General features: G+C 38.4%; 5 protein-coding genes across 6 annotated transcripts in view; 3 read left to right on the forward strand and 2 right to left on the reverse strand.

The window, feature by feature from the left end:
- LOC129791558 (trifunctional purine biosynthetic protein adenosine-3) overlaps nt 1-19,080 on the forward strand; it is a 1,078,967-nt gene extending 1,059,887 nt beyond the window's left edge. Inside the window, exons 2-4 of the mRNA XM_055829748.1 lie at nt 9,937-11,756; nt 12,127-12,604; nt 16,179-19,080. Of these exons, the coding sequence (XP_055685723.1) occupies nt 10,943-11,756; nt 12,127-12,604; nt 16,179-18,996 (4,110 nt within the window). The 5' untranslated portion in view covers nt 9,937-10,942 and the 3' untranslated portion in view covers nt 18,997-19,080. The remainder of the gene's footprint in view (nt 1-9,936; nt 11,757-12,126; nt 12,605-16,178) is intronic.
- The window catches only part of LOC129791559 (potassium/sodium hyperpolarization-activated cyclic nucleotide-gated channel 3), a 1,048,222-nt gene that overhangs the window by 918,783 nt on the left and 109,722 nt on the right, over nt 1-19,717 (forward strand). The window lies entirely within an intron of this gene.
- LOC129791609 (uncharacterized) overlaps nt 1-19,717 on the forward strand; it is a 309,820-nt gene that overhangs the window by 180,381 nt on the left and 109,722 nt on the right. The window lies entirely within an intron of this gene.
- Nucleotides 1,831-9,971, reverse strand: LOC129791640 (cytochrome b5-like). Its single transcript, XM_055829894.1, has 4 exons — nt 9,531-9,971; nt 7,155-7,243; nt 2,489-2,596; nt 1,831-2,423 (listed from the first exon to the last, which is right to left on the reverse strand). Exons 1-4 carry the CDS (start codon nt 9,642-9,644, stop codon nt 2,345-2,347), a joined length of 390 nt encoding a protein of 129 aa, XP_055685869.1. The 5' UTR covers nt 9,645-9,971; the 3' UTR covers nt 1,831-2,344.
- Nucleotides 19,002-19,713, reverse strand: LOC129791644 (cytochrome b5-like). The gene is made up of 2 exons (XM_055829898.1): nt 19,483-19,713; nt 19,002-19,395 (listed from the first exon to the last, which is right to left on the reverse strand). The coding sequence occupies exons 1-2, from the start codon at nt 19,690-19,692 to the stop codon at nt 19,267-19,269; spliced, it is 339 nt and encodes a 112-aa protein (XP_055685873.1). The 5' UTR covers nt 19,693-19,713; the 3' UTR covers nt 19,002-19,266.

The raw sequence follows: 19,717 nt of genomic DNA on the forward strand, positions 1-19,717 counted from the left end.
TCTAATTCTTCGGTGAAGTTGCTGCCAAAATCAACAAATAAACGATCCACCCAGAAATTTAGGGGAAAAATCTTTAAATTAATTAAATACAATAAAAAAAACTCCAAAAATATTTTTAGAAAAATAATTTCTGCTCAGAAAAAAAGTCGCAAAAGTGGCGCCAAAGAGCACGTGTGGGGCTTTGAGATAGAGACGACAAAAAAGCACCTTGTAATGCTGAAAACTCCAAAAAAAGAGTCAAAAAGATTTCACGCATAAAATAAAACAAAACACACCCAGAAAAATGCTGAAAATGCATGACAAGTGTGTAATGATAACCAATTATCACCTAATTAGCTAAAATGGCTAAAACAAAAATCCTCCGAGGCGTTTTATGAGATGATAAATTGCAGCATGACTTTTACTTTGATATCTCATCGCCCCATTCTTCGTTTTGTGGTTTGGCTGGAAGGACATTTTCTCCTGAAATTCGATCCTTTTACAACATCTTCCTTCAATATTTCTCCAGGAAGGCCTAAAGGAAAAAAAGTGGCTCAGCTCAGACAGGGGCGAAAGTGGATTAATGTAAATGAGGTTGAAGACAAGGGGATGATAAATGGGTAAAGATTAGTCATGTCTGCCTCGATGTCTGCACATAGGAGTCTTAAAGGGGATTATTCCATCATATTATTTTATTCAACCTTTTGCAAATTGGGAGCAATCTAACAGGATGATTTATTGATAGTTTTGAAAGATAAATAAATTTATAAAAAAAACTCAATAATTTATCCATATTAGCTGTGATTCTTTCGAAAAATTTTAGCAAAGAAATGGAAATTAAATATTTTGTGCATTTTTCTTAAGATTCTTTAAGCCTTGGAGGATTTTGCTGGCCAATTTGACTTTTTTCAATCGCCACAGAATTAAAATCTATTCAATATTTCGTGATAAATTCTACTTATGTGTATAGGGGAGTTTCATGACTTCAAGATCGTCGAAAGAAAACTTGGAAAAATATTTTCTTTTAAGAGAAAATTAAGGTCAAAATTTTGAGGTTAGAAACCTCGATCCTCCAGTTTTAACGAAGAACTGCATTTGCGTACACCCAAAACTAAAGAAAAAACGCTTAAATGAAATATGTGAATGTTAAAGGAGCTTTTATTATCCTTTGAACGATAGCTAGCACTCAAAAATCGGTTAAGCCATTTAATCAAAATGGCTGTATCAATTTTCAATAGAAAATCGGCTTTATCTCCGGTTCTACTTGTCTAATTTTGATCTAATTAGATTCAAATGAAATATCTCATGAAGCCGTACAACTGTCTAGAACATTTAAAGTTTCAGAAATAACCACAAGAGGCACTAAAATCGAAATTAAATTTTCGAATAATTCTCGATGAATATTTCGAAAAAATCAATAGATTTTCTTCAATATTTAATTGTTTTCTCTCGCATCTTTTGCTTTTTATCACAAAATATAATGAAAAACATGTTTTAAGGTAAATAAATTAGAAGAAAAAACAGTTCTCATTGATTGGTAGATAATCTCAAAAATAACATTCATTGATTGGATATTTTTCAATCGACTCAAACCTCTCAATCTGGCAGAGCTTCAGTGCAAAGTAGATTTGAATTCACTGTAAAAAACACTCCCTTATCTAAAAATCATTTTAACTCTAAAAAAAATTGAACACCAGGAAAAAGAAAATATTCGCATGCCCAAGATTCGATTAATTGTTTGCCCCTCGCCCTGTGCCTGGAGGATTAAACGATGTCACTGATTTTTCTCTCCACATACTGAAAAATAAAATTTATGTGAATTTAATCCTTGTGCAATCCCCGAAAAACAAATTTGCTCGTTTATAACAATTTATTTATTACCCCATATTTCTTTTTTTTTGTTCAATATTAATTTTACAATTCGTTTTTTTTAGAGAATGTCATTTTTGCCATTACAATAAGCATTCTGAAAATATATCCACATTGCCTCATGCGTAAATAGTTCATTTAAAAAATCTTTGATGCAATAAAGTGATTGAAAAGTCCTTTCATTAAGAGTCACCTTTTTTGTTTGTTTGAGAAAGGAAAAGAAACAATTCCACGAACAAGAAAAAAATGCAAAAAAAAACAGAGAATTTGCAGTTAGAAAATGCTTTCTGTATAATCAAGATTTTTTCACACAGCATTTTTTTGTTTTTTGTCCTTTTGAGGAAATTCCCAGGAATTAGAATTATTTCCACAATTCTTTTTTATAGCTAAGTTTAAAAACAAAAATCAAGTAGAAAATAAGGAAAGATTATGAAGAAAAATTTAGAAGGAAAAAACGCTGATCCCTGCTCAAGAGTTTTCACACACAACAATAGCTCTACTGGCGGAAGTAATATCTGTAGATGATTGTCGCCACGACGCCAATAAGGAGGGGAAGGACCCATGATTTCATTGAGCTGAAATACAAAAGAAAATTCCTCTCAAATTCTGCAGCATTTTTTTTTTCAAAGGGAAAACTCACTTTTCCTCGCTTTTTGGTTCAGTATTCCAACTTTGAGTGGATTTTTCGGGAATTTTCACTCTCTCAGCCTCAACAATTTCTCCAATCTTGAATTTCTTCATCATTTCCCTGAAAAAGAAAAGAAAAACAAAAAGATAAAATTATTGTAGAGTTGTTGTTGATTAAAATCTCAACTAAAGTAATTTGTTGTGATGAAAATGAGATTCTCATAAAAAAAAAAACAAAACTCTTTTATTATTTTCCCATTAAACAATGCTACTTGTTTTGTTTGTTTGCGAACAGGAAAATTACTTTCCTTTCTTCTCTATATTATTTGCGAAGTAAATCATAAATTATATTCTCTCTATTTCCTCAAATTCTCACATTAAAAGTTCATTTTTTGTGTTGGTAAAAGAAAAGCCCAAAAAAAGTCTCAAAAACTTCAGAAATTCTTCTTTTGTGTTTTATGAATCAATATAGAGCCATGAATAATTTAGATTAATTAATCTTTCACTTCTTTTTGGAGGGGAAAGGGCGTTGGCCGACACCATTCAACTGTTTCTTCCTAAAAGAAAAACTTTACATTTCTTGGCAAAAAATTGATCACAGTTTTATGCTCATCTAACGACGTTTCGGCAATAATTTAAGATTACTGAAAATAGCAATTAAATTACTTTCTGAAACGCCTCTAAATACTTTTTATTTTTTTGGATGCAATTCCGATTTTCCCCGCAGGTGACTATAAACTTTTATTGATTTACTTTTAATTTTTTTCTTCTATTGAGACCGCTTGAACGATAAGAGAGGTCATATAACTTTTTAACTTTTGACTTCGCCTCAAAATGCCTCATTTTGGTCATCCATGCTCTACACACGGCCTCTCAAACTGTCTAATTTCAGAACGAATTGAATGATAAAGGAAGAGAAAACTTAACTTTGGAAAAGAAAACTGAAAAAAAACGATATAATTCACTTTGAGATGCAACTGTACTTAAAATTGGGTCCTATTCTGCGACCAAGAAATCCTTAAAATTGTTGAAATTTCAGAATCTTCGAAATTTCGAAAATTTCTTGATCGCAGAATAGGACTCATTGACTCAATAAAAACATCAAGATCTTAAAATTTTGACTCCAAAAAAAAACTTAGAAAATAAATAAATTTTACCACCAAGAAATCCTTAAAATTTCAAGATTTTCTTCTGAAATCTCAACGATTTCAAGGATTTCTCGGTCGCTGAATACGACCCGATATTTAAAAGTTAAAATATTAAATTATATTAATCCTTCTACGCCGCCCATTAATTTCTCTTACTTTACAAATCAGTTGATTTGGGGCACTTAATAGCTCCTCAATTTCACACTCAGAATCAGGACCATCCTCAGAGGGCCTAGGCCTAAAGACCTCCGACAAATGACCCGCGAAAACCACACTCTTTCCTCGGGGGTTCTAGCCCGTAAATAATTTTATTTTTAACCCTTTGAGTCGGATTTTTCATTTTTCTTTGCTTCATGTTTCACATTAGAATCCACATAGCCGTTAAACCACATTTTACAAATTTTTTCCCGAAAATCTCTGAATTCTCAGGATAGAATACTCAGTTAAGAATAAAATTTTCAAAGAATTATATTCAAATTTATTTGAAAAATTCTCTTGGAAAATTTTCTTTAATCCTTGGAGAATTTTGTTGTCCACAATGGTGACAGAATAAAATTCGGGGAAAGTCAATTAACTCAATTTTGTAGAAAGAAGATTAAGAAAAACATTATTTTTGAGAGAAAATTGAGGTCAAAAATAGGTCAAGAGTTATAAAAAATTACTGTTCGCTGATTTTTTTTTAATTTAAAGGACATTTTTTAGCTGTGATTCTTTCTTAAAAGAAGCACAGCTTCTGTGTACACTCTAAAATGCAAAGTCGTCAGATCGGGCTCAAACTTGGGATGAGCACGAATTAGGGTCCCCACATTCCAAAAAACGTATGCGCCAAAAATTGTTCCGTCCGTCCGTCCGTCCGTCCGTCCGTCCGGCCGTCCGGCCGGAACCTTTCGCTAAATTACAAGAGAACGGTAATAGATAGAGACTTGCGGTCAACGGCAAAGTTCATATATCGGGTGGAAGACATCCGATTATGAAGTCAAATCCAACCCCCCACCCCCGCGTCCGCCATTTTGAATAACTGTCAAATTTTGTTTTCGCTATATCTCAGCCCCTGTAATATCTAGAGGTATGAAATTTTGGTATGTTGTAGGGGCCATCAAGACCTTTCCAACGATACCTCATTTTCGAAAATCGGTCAAGCCGTTTAGCCAATATGGCCGCCACAATTTTTCATCGAAAATCGGCCATAACTCGAGAACGGCTTGACCGATTTTGATCAACTCGGGCTCAAATGAAAGATATTAATGAGCCCTACAACTGCTCGGAACATTGCAAGTTCAAAAAATGACCGCAAGTGGCGCTAAAACCGAAAACAAAATTTTCGATGAGTTTTCGATGAATATCTTGAGCACCGCTTTATAGAATTGCTTCAAATTTTGATATGTTATAGCTGGCTATAATATCTTTTATCATGCCAAAAATGAAGAAAATCTATGTAGCCGTTCCGGAGATATCGCGTTTCAAAGTTAACATGTCATATCTTGAGTTGTATAAGACCAACGCCCCGCGAAGCGGGGCGTTTTATATATACATATATAAAAGTAAAGTAAAATATATATAAATGCATAGATATATACATTATATATACATATAAAAATGCAAAGATAAATATTAAATATAGCATGGATGGAACAGTATAAAGCGAAAGAACGGTAAGTAAAACTTACGGGCTGTGATTCTTTCTTTGTCAGTGAAATGTGAAGATGGCTGAAAATTGAGGATGAGCAAATTTTGAGGAGAGACTTACTCGTGAGCCGAATCACAGCCAACGCCCACCACGATAAAGGCTTTCTTCAAAATATCTGCGCGTTGGCTGTGATTCGGCTCGCGAGTAAGTCTCTCCTCAAAATTTGCTCATCCTCAATTTTCAGTCATCTTCACATTTCACTGACAAAGAAAGAATCACAGCCCGTAAGTTTTACTTACCGTTCTTTCGCTTTATACTGTTCCATCCATGCTATATTTAATATTTATCTTTGCATTTTTATATGTATTTTTAATAATTCGAATGACGTTAGAATTATTATTGTCTCTGTATTCGAGGATAATTAACCGAAACAGCCGGAAATTATTTCCCTTAAGTCTTCTTTACATAGGAATATATTTTATATTTTCTAATTAAATTAAATCTTTTCATAAAGTGCTTTAAATTTTAAAATTTAGAGGCAGATTCTGATAAAAATCTTTTCTTTTCTTCTCTTTCAATTTGCTAATTGTTTGACATTTTTTTATTTCTTTAATCGAGACAGAAAATTACTTTTTCATGGCTCTTCAAAGACCTTTCTGAATGTTTTCTGGATTAACATTTTTTGATTTTCTTTTACGGAATGATTTAAAAACATCTTTTATCAAAATCTTAAAGATTTTTATCAGAATCGACCCCTTAGTTAAAAATTTTTTTTTAAGAATGTAAAAAAAGGTTAAGCAAGGTGAATTAACTGAAGCATAATTTATTTGAATTTTATCATGTCTGCAAATAATAAATAAATGAAAAAAATCCAATACGTGTTTGCATTCACGCGCCGGTGCACGCAGGTTAGGTGCAAAAATATTCTTTAATTAAATACCCCTCGTACGATAAGGAAAGTCTGATAAGAAATGGTAAATATTTTATGACAAAATATTTTTCCATTTTCTGTGAATTTTTATTGCAGAGAAAATAAAAGATTAAACTTTTATTTATCATGCAATCGTTGCTCTTTTCTTTGTCTCTCCTACAGTTGCTCAATAACTTTTAAAAAATTCTTTTGTCTGATCTTTAATCTTTATATTTATACATCCCAACGTACGCGGAAGATTTTGGATTTTTTTCTTGGTAGTTTTTTAGCTCAAAATTGTTGACTCACATGCTTATCACACAAAAATGTTGTGACTACCCACACAACGTAGTAAATTTTACAATGTCATCCTATTATGAAGCTCTCGCGTACACTCTCTCTCTCTTCTCCATAATCCCAGAGGAGTTTACATTACCTCTGTATCTCCCTAAGCCAGCTCTTTGATAAAAGAAAATACAAAAAAAAGCTTTCTAGGTCAAATTACCTGGGAAATAAAATTCATAAAAATATAAAGTTTGTAATAAAGACTTCGACTTAATAACTCCTAAAATGATCTTATCACAAAAAGTCAATTTTTTGTGCACAGAAAATCTCTCTCTCTCGAAAAAGTTTTTTGCTTCGTTGTTTTTCTCCCCAAAAATCTCTCTTCATTGACCTAAATTTGTGTACAGAATCCACTTTTAGATCCTCCAAAAAATTCTAAATGAGACAAAATCACTTCTCTTTGCCATGCATGCCCTCGACATTCCATGGCAATTGGTATTCTCTCACACACAACGCCGTATTTTCGGTGGATTGCTTTGAAAGCCAACACACCGCTGAATTCATTGAAATTGTGCAACATTTTTTGTCTCTTCACGTAACCTTGATGGAGAATCTACTCAATCATGACTCAAAGACAAAAAACTCGCAAGATCATGATGATGATGGGGTTAAGTGAATTTTATCTTTACGTATCAGCAGAGATTCTTACCTGGCATCGGAACTGTGGCCAACATCCTCAAAAGCTTCTGTTGCTTCACGTCCTGCCTGCTCAAGGAGAACCTCCTCACCTCCGGGGTGCTGTTGGAAGAAGAAAAATCACGATCAGGGTCACGTAATAGTATAGTTTAGTTTGTAGTAAGCACGTTTTATTTACGCAGCTGATTTCACGAAATTTTTATTGTTTATTTGAATGAAATTCACGTGAATGGATTTTGGTGGGGAGAAATTATCATTCTGATTTTGTTTTTGAGTAATGAAAAAAACGTTTTTAGTGGTATGAAAACAACATTTATTGAAAGATTATAGATTAGATTATAATATAAGAATAATAAGAAGATTAGAAATCATTATTTATATACAGGAAATTAATTTAAAAACAAAGACAAGACTGAAATAAAGGACTTGGATTTATTAAAATAAATATTTAGAGAATAAAAAAGTAAATTTTAAATTCAGAAACTTAAGCAAAAATTTCAGATCTATGCAATAAATTTTGGCTAATTCTCTAAAGCTTTCTTAAAGCCATAAAGTTCTTTTTTTTTAACCCTTTCACTTTTTTTTTTGTCATACGTTGACCCAAACATAAAACATTTTATTTTCTCAATTTTTTTTATCAATGAAATTGTTTTTCCTAATAAGAAATAAATTAAATTCTCACAGAGGAAGTCGAAGACGTTTTTCCTGAAAAATGCCCGGAATAAAAGAGCGCATGTTTTCAATGTTGGACGCGAAAGGGTTAATGATACAATCATTATAAAGTAAAAAAAACATGATTTTTATATATAAATCTTTGTTTTTTTTTAAAGATTTTTACGTCAGTGTTAAATATTAGGCACTTTAGGTCTTTAAAAATAAATTTCAGTGACTGAAACTTAGGCTCTGAAATTTTTATTTAGGACCTGAAATATTTCTACAGGTCCTGAGATGTTTTTCTCTAGGATTCGAAATTTTTCTTTAACTTTTGATTTTTTTTACTCAAAATCCTTTAATTTCATTCAATAGATTATGAAATTTTGGCCTAGTTTCTGAAAGATTTCTTTATGTACAGAAATTCCCTCTAGGTCAATAAATTTTACTCTAAGCTCAAAAATTTCACTCTAGTTCATGAAATTTTTGTCTAGATTCAAAAATTTCACTCTAGATCGTGAAATTTTGATCTAGTTTCGGAAAATTTTTATAGATCCAGTGAAATTTATTTCTTTATTAATTTATCAAGGCCACTAAAGCCTTGTTAATCATAAAAATTTAATCAAGGTTCTCTAGAATCTTACTCTAGGCTTTAGAATATTTTCCTTAATCCAGAATTTTCTTTTAAATTAGATTTCTAAGACTCTAAAGATTTATGAAATTTTCTTCAATCTTTAATCCTTTTGACTTAATTCTCATCTTCTTTTATAAAGTCTATAAGAAAAAATATTTATTTTAATTTTTAAAATTTCAGGCAAGATTGCCTGATCATGAAAAATTTTTAAGGAGGATCTGAAGCTTCTTATTGAGATCCTACAAGATCCTTGATCGTCCTGGCCTAGCTTCAATCATCTCACGATCACAGCAGACGATCCCCTGGATTACCTTCCTGGCCTCCCTCTCTATGAAGCATTTTTGTGCTTGATTATCTCACCTTATGCGCTCAAATAGCTCAAGATCTCGTCAAGATCAACGTCTCAGTCAACAATATTTAAAATTGATGTGAGAGAATTAAGCGAGAGAAATCATGGCATAGAGATGGGAAATAAACAAAACAACATGAAGAAAATCAGAGCCTGGGAAGAAAATTTCCATATGAAACTCTTGTGGAGGTGAGAGAAGATAAGAGGGAATAGGAGGAAGAAGAGGAGTGACAAAAGCACAAGTCACGGTGAAAATGGCAAATAAAAAGAAACGCATCAAGGCGGCTAAAGTAGAGTATACCCCGTCCGTTGTGGTGGGTATTCTCCTGGACTCCAATGTGTGGCATGTGAGTGTGTCAAGAGAAATATATTAGACGCAAAACGCAGAGCTGAGTAATTATGTAATACAGCAAAATCGTCGCCCCTGAATTGAGTGGAGTCATGTCGCAAATGTCTCTCCATGCAGAGATCTTCTGGAACTTTCTCACACACAAACAGGTGAGATCTCTCTCACTGGGCTATGATGGTTCACCAGGAGATTGGTGGGAGGTGCAAAGAGCACGGGTGGGGAATCTTAATTATTACATTGTTGGAATGAGTTTTTGTATCCGGACAATTTTTCACCTTTGCCCCGGCGCGAGGCCAAGGCGCAACGTCACACACACACAAGAACTTCCAAAAAAAACAATCTTTCCTAGCTGACCGGAAGTGCAATCCTTGAGGGATTGGGCGTGTGTGTGTGTGCAGGAACTCACCTCATTGAGGAAAGCCGTAACATCGTAAATACTATTGTGAATGACGATCCAGGTGGATTTGTTGGAATTGTGCTTCGCCACTTCGGCCAGGGTGTACATTTTCGTCTCGGACATGGCTAGGGCGGCTTCTTACTTCACAAAATGCAATTTATCTCGTGCTGCGGAACACTATTTGAACACTTTTGCGACACTGGAGCTACCTTGTCAGCTAATAAACTCGAAATAAATTTATTGCGAACCGCGAGGATGAAATGGAAAAATGGAAAAATACGTGGCTGTCAAAAAAACGTCATCGACGTCACTTTGCGCCATCTAGTGAGAAATTCCGCGATTGAACCGCAAACTTCAACCGGTTACGAGATGGCATGAGAAAAATACTTTCCTCTCACTCTGGCATTTTGTGTAGGTGAGTTTTTTTTGAGTGTTACGTGAAATGTTAGTTTGTAGTTGTGTGGAAAAATTTTAAAATATTTATTTTTCCGGGAAAAACTCATTTTTGCAACTTGGGCCTACACTGGAAATGCTTAGGGGGGCCCCGGGGAGCTTCATTAAAAATTTGGGGGCGCAATTCGCCGGATTAAAAAAAACATTTTATACGATTTTTTCTGGCGCGGATTTTGAATGTTTTGAACTGGCGATGCCAATCAACGCGGCGGAGCTCCCTAAGCCCGGAAAACTCAATTTCCCATGAAAATTCGGCGGAAAACGCGAGAAAATTGCGAAAAACTGAACGTGTGAGGGAGACAGTATTAGTGACGTGCACTGTCTCATTTTCTTTTGAGCAAACAGTGCCAAAAAGTAACAGTGGTGCATTTTGGAACTACAATTTAGGGCGCCAAATTCAAAAAGTAGTCAAAAAAGATGAAAATTGTATGGGGGCGCTACGAAGGGGGGCTCTGGGGGGAAATGAATATCATTGGTGACAATCGCTGATATAAAAAACATCTGTACCAAATTTCATCGCGATCAGACAATCAGACCGGAAATCCATTATTTATTTATATTTCCGGTGTTTTTCCACGCAGAAAATCCAGGAGGACGAAGATTTAGGATATAATTTTTGTTTTTCTGTCTTGATCTCCTTGATCTGAAGGAATGTACCCGCGCTGGCCAATCCAAGAGCTTCTGGCGCGGGATGTGGAACATAACCTCACAAATTGTAGTGAAAGCGCGGGGATCAGCAATGCTAATCCAGAGAAGCCTTTCCTACCACCCCTTACAGTCCACATGTCAAGTAATGCAGGAGAAATGTTTGAAAAGAAAAATGTTTTTTTTCCTTCCACTGGAACAACTTGTTGATCATGTTTTGAGCGTGCGGCAGAGAATTGCCCTCGTCAGTCTTGTGGTGATCGCGATCGAGTGCAATTGATTTGATTAGAAGTAATAGGAATATTCAACGGTTGGAAGGTCAAATGGGCAATCGACGTGTTCTCGTTATCGGAAGTGGCGGTCGTGAGCATGCCATTTGCTGGAAGTTAGCACAGAGTCCGTGCGTTGAGGAGATTTTCTGCCTTCCTGGTAATCCGGGATTTTCCGCATCGCCCAAAATTCACCTCCTACCCGGACAATCAGCCAAGCATGAGGACGTTGTGGCGTTGTGCCAGGAAAAGGGGATTGATTTAGTTATCGTGGGACCCGAAGATCCCCTAGCACGTGGTCTTGGTGATGACCTCCGGAAGGCGGGTGTGAAGTGCTTTGGCCCCGGGGCGGCTGGTGCACAGATTGAGGCTGACAAGGAGTGGGCTAAGAAGTTTATGTTGCGTCATGCAATCCCAACGGCACGTTTTGAATCCTTCACGGATGCCACGAAGGCGAAGAATTTCATCGAGAGCGCCCCCTTTGATGCTCTCGTCGTCAAGGCGAGTGGCTTAGCTGCTGGGAAGGGTGTTGTTGTGGCAGCCACGCGTGAGGAAGCTTGTGCGGCTGTTGATGAGATTCTCACCACGAAGAAATTCGGTGAAGCCGGGTCCGTGGTGGTGATTGAGGAGAAACTAACAGGGGAGGAGGTTTCCGTGCTTGCCTTTGTCGATGGGCTCACAGTGAGGGTCATGCTACCAGCGCAGGATCACAAACGCATCTGGGATGGTGATTTAGGGCCAAATACCGGAGGAATGGGAGCCTACTGCCCCTGCCCACTCGTCTCTCCTGATCAAATGGAAATCATCGCACGGGATGTCCTGCAGAAGGCTGTTGCTGGACTCCGCAGCGAAGGAATTCCCTACTGCGGTGAGTTTCATGAATTTTATGTTTTTTTTTTAATTGATTCAAACATCTGGCCCGGGCTGGATGGAAGCAATGAACTCTTATCAAGAGAAAGAATTCAATCAAAAATGGAGGAGAGAAAAAAATGCAAAAATTCGCCGCGAAAATTGAGCTCTTCCGTCTTGTGCAAAGAGAATAATCTGGAAAATTTTGCATCATCCGTAGGTTTTATCGCTGCCATTAAATGCATATTTTGTGCTTCTTTTCTGACCCCCTGTGTTGACCTCGTGTCACTTTTCCCTTTCCCCTTATCATGTTTACGCGCGCACACCCAGCAATCTCCAGGGGGAGCGCGTAAAATAGGCGATCAATAAAGTTATTTTTCATGCTGCAGGAGTTCTCTATGCCGGCATGATGCTCACCCCGAATGGCCCCAAAACTCTCGAATTCAACTGTCGCTTCGGGGACCCGGAGACGCAAGTTATTCTCCCCCTGCTCGAGAGTGATCTCTATGAAATTGCCCTGGCATGCTGTGAGGAGCGTCTTGGTGCCATTGAGATTGCCTGGAAGACAGATTTGCACGCTGTTGGGGTGGTAATGGCCAGTCGTGGGTACCCGGAGACATCCACAAAGGGCTGCAAGATCACCGGAATTGACCAGGTGACAATGCAAAGTGGCAAGATTGTCTTCCACAGTGGAACTCGCGTGAATGCCGAAGGATGCTTTGAGACTAATGGGGGACGTGTGCTCATCAATGTGGCGCTGGGAAGTTCCCTCGCCATGGCAGCAGCTGAAGCAACAGATGCCTGCCAAGTTATCAACTTCGATGGAGCTCAATTCCGCAGAGATATTGGCCAGAAAGCAATTGTCAAGTAAATTCCCAAAATGAGAGTTTGTTGTGTGTGGAGGAAGACAATAAAGCCCAAGGAGGTCCCTCATAGAAGTCTCAGATTGTTTAAATTCCTTTTATTTATTATATTTTCTCTATTTTATTCTTTATTCAGAAGAACTTTGCATTGAGGCTCCTCCCAAATTGAATTTAATTTTTATTAAAATGTGAGTGGAGCTTAGTTCCAATATATTTGTCTAAAGATCCTTTTAACACTTGGAGGACCCAACATTTGGCACAACGCGGAGGATCAAATTGGTAATAAGTACCAGTTGATAAAATATGCTCACTAATTATTTATTAATCAGTTTATTGAACAAGGATCGAAAGTTTCACTAATTCTCAATCTCTTTGAAGCATACCTACACCTAATTACTAAATATTTAATTGAGAAAATCGTCACTGAAAAATAATTGCGTCGAATCGATGCAAAATTGCCAATTCAAATGACTTTTTTAGCTACAATTTTACATAATTTATTATTGCGCCTAAATCATCACCAACTTTGATTCTTCAAGTACCTTTTTAGTCATTTCCGGCAACAAATTAGTCCACATTAATTTATTTTCACAGAGGAAAAGTGAACAAGGGTACTTTATTTGGGAAATATGGGGAAACATAACCTCAAAACTATGGCTAAAATGTATGGGATTTTGACTGGTAGTTATTACCAATTTGATCCTCCACGTTGGATTCTGACTTTGACCTCAATTATCTTCCAAAGAAAAGACTTTTCTCGAGATTTTCTTTCTGCTATCTTAAAGTAATTAAAATTCCCTACACATAGATGTTAAATTCATCGAGATAAGTCCAATAGATTTTATTCTGTGACGATTTTAAGGTTCCAATTGGTAGCAAGTACCAGTAAAGTCCTCCGAGTGTTAACAAAACAAAAACTAAATTCCTTTTTTCCTGAAAAATAAATAAATAAGAAGAAGAATCAGAGAAGAACTGCATTTATAATTAAATTCAATTTAATTCTGAATTTATTTTTTATTAAAATGTGGGTGGAGCTTGTTCCATCATCCAATTAAATTTCTTTCTTTTTTTCTTGAAACATAAATAAATAAGAAGAATAAGAAAGCTTGCTATGATTGGTTGATAAACACGAACAAAGTGTTTATTGGCGGAGAGCACGATTTATGCTCTTTTGCATTTTTTTAAGCAACTTGAAAGGAGTTCATTCAGGCTAGTATGAAAGATGATCCTCTATCGCAGAACAATTTTAACCCATTCCATCTTGTAGAGGATCAAAAAACATTGAAGAATCGCGAGAGAAACTCCCCAAAATCCACTGGGATCACATCGAAAAGTGCAAATAAAAATTGCAAAAAAATTCAAATATTGCGACGCCATTCGACGTTTTTTTCCCTATAAAAAATGTTTCAAAAGTTTTCTGTAGACTTGTCGCTCATTTTCTGTAGAGTTTTTTTCTATTCAAAATAAATGTTTATTATTTCGTTTCTGGAGTGATTTCTACATCTGAATCAAGTGATCCACAGCGAAATGAAGCTGAGAGAGGTTGATAGAACCAGCCCCTTGCAAATCAAAACAAATATTTTTACATTTTTTTGGGCCTTTTTGGCAGTGAGAATTTAAGCAAATCTTACCGAGTTGAATCCCATCCAGCGCAATATACCTGATTCAGATGTAGAAATCAGTTTAGTAGTCAGTATCCGGAAACATTCGACGGAGTCATCAGGCAAATCATGACCAGCACGGAAGACATTTCTGAGAGTCGCAGAACTAACTGCCCTCAAAGCTATTCTGGGATTCCTCCGGAAAGTCTCCTTCCGCGGATTGTAACACTGAGGAAGTCCACAAAATCTTCATCACCGTCTTCCCATACATCTTTCCCAAGAGCAATGACTTCCTGGAGCTGACAAAAGTGATTCTCAACTCTCATTTTGCCTCTCAGAGTTCTTTTCTGCAGAATGCCTACGAGGTTTTGCTGTAGAAATTGGGACTTTCGGAAGCGAAAGATTTGCTCCGGCACATTGAAATTGAATCAATGGGCAGTGAACAGAAATTCCATGTCCTCCTCCTTGTTGCATCCGCTCTCGAGGAGGCTGCAATGTCAAGACATCCGGAAGTCTCATGAAATTATTCACAGCAATAAACTCGCAATTAGTTTGTTTTCTCAGTGCTTTGAGAGTATCATTAGATGCACAGACTTTCAAGAAGCAGAAGATTTCACAGATTCAGATGTAGAAATCACTCCAGAAACGAAAAAATAAACATTTATATTGACTAGAAAAAAACTCTACAGAAAATGAGCGACAAGTCTACAGAAAACTTTTGAAACATTTTTTATAGGGATAAAATCGTCAAATGGCGTCGCAATATTTGAATTTTTTTGCAATTTTTATTTGCACTTTTCGATGTGATCCCAGTGGATTTTGGGGAGTTTCTCTCGCGATTCTTCAATGTTTTTTGATCCTCTACAAGATGGAATGGGTTAGAATTGTTCTGCGATAGAGGATCATCTTTCATACTAGCCTGAATGAACTCCTTTGTACACTTTTTGAGCTTCCCGGAAAGTGCCATAAATGGCTGAAAGTAGTACATTCATCCCGCCCAATGCATCAGGAAGTTTATAAGGGATCTTATGAATATCTTTTTTAATACCCGGCTGATCCTTGATTCCATCTTCTGGTCCAAATCTGTTCATTTAGGAAGTTTCCTTTTTGCTTGAAGCGTTTTTATATTGGTTTGTCCAATATTCATCCGGATTTCTAACCTAACATTTTTACCATTACATTCAATGGGGATGAATGAGACAAAAAATCAAAATTGTATTCAATTTATGTGAATATCTTAGGTTAGAAATTCGTGTAAGCCCAGATTTTGTCCTGAAGATGACATCAAGAATCAGCCGGGAGTTGAAAAGGAAGATTCCTAAGATCCCTTTGAAACTTCCTTATGCAATAGGCAGTCATTCTGCACAATTTCCAATCACTTTTGGTACTTTCCGGGAACATATCAAACCGTTCCGGGAAGAAAAGTGCACAATTTTCAAGTTGACGTTTCGAAGACTTTAATTCTTTCTTCATCCTTCAAATAGACTGAAAACTATTTGAAGTTTGAAACTGAATTTCAGTGTTAAATCGACTCTTAAAACACTGAAAATTCCTTTTCTTTCGAATATTTTTTTTTTGATTTCTTTGGAAAAGTTTTCCCATCTTTTTACATACCTGATGAAGAGGAAAAAAGCCTTCGAAATATCACTGAAAAACTTCTAAAGCTCGTAAACGTGCTCTTCTACGTCGATGAAAAATCTACTCGATACTCTAAAACCTTCTAAAGCAGCAGGTTTTTTTTCTATTAGTCAATTTTTCCCCAAATCGACATGAAGCCTTAGTGCAAAGTTATTTTGAATAGTTTTTTTTCCTGATTTTCCCTGGATTTTATTCTAATTTTTCCCTACAAACTTCTATTAAAAAAAAATCTCAAAATTTCCTCTTAATTTCTGAGATTTCTATTTTTTTCTCATCTTTGGGCAGACTTTAAAAGAAGGAATTTAATGGTAAATTAATCCCACATTTCCTTCCCTACAGGGCATCTTACAGGGATAGCGGTGTCAATATTGATGCTGGTGAGGAGTTGGTGAAGAGAATCAAGCCCTTAGCTCGGGGGACTGACCGGCCGGGTGTTGTAGGTGGCCTTGGTGGCTTTGGGGGGCTCTTCCGTCTGCGTGAGGCATTGCGCTGTGACGCAGATGGGCAGGAGAAGCCCTACAGAGACCCTGTCCTCGTCCAGGGTACCGATGGTGTGGGTACGAAGCTCAAAATTGCCGAATCAATGCAACTTTATGAGACAATTGGGATCGATTTGGTGGCAATGTGCGTCAATGATGTTCTCTGTGCGGGTGCTGAGCCCCTTGTCTTCCTCGACTACATTGCCTGTGGCGCCCTGGAGGTCCACAAAGCCGCCATGATTGTCAAGGGTGTGGCTGAGGCATGCCGGGAGTCGCGTTGTGCCCTTGTTGGTGGGGAAACAGCCGAAATGCCGTATCTCTATGAGAAGGGGAAGTACGATCTGGCCGGATATAGTCTGGGGGTTGTTGAGTACGAAGATATCCTGCCGAAAATGAAGGATATCCTTCCGGGAGATGTGGTCATTGGGCTACCATCCTCCGGGGTGCACAGTAATGGATTTAGTTTGGTTAACAAAGTTATGGCAGTTGAGGGATTAAAATTCACAGATGAGGCTCCTTTCAGTGCCACCAGGAGTACCTTTGGGAAGGAATTCCTAACACCCACGAAGATCTATGTGCAGGAACTCCTACCCCTCGTTCAGAGGGGAGCTGTTAAGGCCTTAGCGCACATTACAGGTGGAGGATTAGTGGAGAACATCCCAAGAGTCCTGCCCAATGATCTCTGTGTTCACATTAATGCGGAAAACTTCACGATTCTTCCTGTTTTTGGCTGGCTGGCTGCCCGTGGGAATGTGTGTGAAGCCGAAATGCTCAGAACTTTCAATTGTGGCATTGGGATGGTTGTCATCTGTACCAGCACCAGTCCAGCAATTGCCGAACTTGAGAAATTTGGCGGGAAAGTTTTGGGTGTTGTGGAGAAGCGTGTAAATGAGGCAGTTCTCGTTGATAACTTCCGGGAGGAGCTTGAACGTGCCAAAGCACCCTTTGTAGATGCTTCCCGGACACCCGAAGCCATCACCTATCGTGCCAGTGGTGTGGATATCACAGCTGGAGATGATTTTGTGCGGGAAATTAAACCTTTGGCAGTTGCTACGACAAAGAAGGGTGTTCTTGGTGGTTTAGGGAGTTTTGGGGCGCTCTTCCGCCTCAATGAGTGGGAGAGGAAGTTCCAGGATCCCGTTCTTGTGCTCAGCACCGATGGGGTTGGGACAAAATTGAAGCTTGCTCAGGAAATGGGGAAGCACTACAATGTGGGAATTGATTTGGTGGCAATGTGTGCAAATGATGTGATTTGTACGGGAGCAGATCCCGTAACCTTCCTGGATTACCTCGCCTGTGGGCATCTGGATGTCCAGCAAGCGGTGCAAACGCTCAAAGGAGTAGCTGAGGGATGTCAGCGTGCTGACAGCGCCCTCGTTGGGGGTGAAACAGCTGAAATGCCGGGAATCTATCGGGACAATGAATACGATCTTGCGGGATTCTCCCTGGGGATTGTGGAGCGAGAGAAAATCCTTCCGAAGATTGAGAAAATCATTCCGGGAGATGTGATTATTGGTCTGCCATCCAGTGGGGTTCACAGCAATGGGTTTAGTCTCATTCACTTCATCATGCAACGCTTGGGGAAAGCCTGGACAGATGTGGCGCCTTTTAGTGCGCGTGGGGCGACGTTTGGGGAGGAATTCCTCAAGGAAACAACAATCTATGCGAAGGAAGTGACGGAAGCACTGCAGGCGTGTGAAATTAAGGCCATGGCTCACATCACGGGAGGGGGATTAGTGGAGAACATTCCGAGGGTACTGCCGAATGATGTTAAGGCTCTCATTGACTTTAGCAGCGTCAGCATCCCGCCTGTTTTCCCGTGGATCCGTCAAGCTGGGAATGTGCGGAATGAGGAGATGCTGAGAACGTTCAATTGTGGCATTGGATTTGTCTTTATTCTCCACAGAACGGCCCTGGAGAAGCTCCGTCATGGACTCCTGGGACGTCGTACGTATCTTCTGGGATCAATTGAGCATCGCAACGGTGAGGAGGCTCAGGTGCAAATTGATAACTTCCACGAGAGGCTTGGTTTCTTCCAGAATCTCCTCAGTACACCCCGGAAGCGTATTGCTGTGCTCATTTCCGGGAATGGGAGCAATCTTCAGGCACTCATTGATGCATCCAGGGATACAGCGAGGAATGTTTGGTGCGACATTTGTCTCGTTGTGTCCAACAAGGAGGGAATTTATGGGCTTGAGAGGGCAAAGAGGGCTTCAATTCCCAGTGTGGTTCTTCAGCACAAGGCATTCCCATCGCGTGAAGCCTTCGATGAGGCAATGTCAAGGAAGTTGGAGGAGTATGGGGTGGATTTTGTGTGCCTCGCGGGATTCATGAGAATCCTCTCGGAGGCCTTTGTGAAGCGCTGGAAGGGACGTATCCTCAACATTCATCCATCACTCCTGCCCAAGCATAAGGGGGTTGCAGCACAGAAGTTGGCTCTCGAGGCTGGGGACGCTGTTTCCGGGTGTACTGTTCACTTTGTCGACGAAGGAGTGGACACAGGTGCCATAATTACTCAGGAGAGCGTTCCAGTGCTTCCTGGGGACACCGTTGACAGTCTCTCGGAGAGAATTCACCGAGCTGAACATTTGGCCTTCCCAAGGGCATTGGAGCTTGTTGTCACGGGGCAGGTTACCCTGGGGAGGGATGGCAAGACAGCCTGGAGGGCATGGAAATGAGAATCTCACAGAAATGACTTTTTTATTACAATTTTTATGCCATTTTTATTACAGAGAAAAACACAAATATATTTTTTGAGCATTCTTGTGAACATTTAAAAAAAATCTCTTAGTCCCTGGGACGCTTTAGTCTACCTAATCTACAACTTCTAGGCATCAGCTTCTACAAGGCACACTTTGAGTGGCTAAATTCATTAGGAATGACGAGATTTCACGTGTTAAAGCTCTTTATGTGGACAGTGCGTGTGGTGTGGAGATGAGAGATTCTCTTCAGGCCAGGTCACCAATTTTGTACTTTTTCATTATCTTCCTCGCATCAGCTGAATGCCCAACATCCTCAAAATCCTCCGAGGCATCCTTACCAGCTACATCCCGGAGAATCTCCTCGCCACCTGGATGCTGGGAGAGAAAATTTGGGTTTGGTAGTGTCAAAGGTCATGGAATTTTAATGAAAATTTCGCAACTTCCACCAGTTGCTCCACAAACCTCGTTCTGGAATTTAGTCACGTCGTACACGGATTTATCGATGACGATCCAGAGAGATTTCTTGTCATTATGCTCCGCCACCTCGGCCATTGTGTATTTCTTCACGTCACTCATGCTGGAAAACTTTTGGAATATGAGAAAATTGGGGAAAATTAAAGCAGAAAAAATCACGAGTTTTTCCTTATTTGAACAAGCAACAGCTGTTTGCATTTTTTTCCGACAGAGGCGCTCCCTG

This window comes from Lutzomyia longipalpis, chromosome 3 (assembly GCF_024334085.1).
Source record: "Lutzomyia longipalpis isolate SR_M1_2022 chromosome 3, ASM2433408v1".
NCBI lineage: Eukaryota > Metazoa > Arthropoda > Insecta > Diptera > Psychodidae > Lutzomyia > Lutzomyia longipalpis.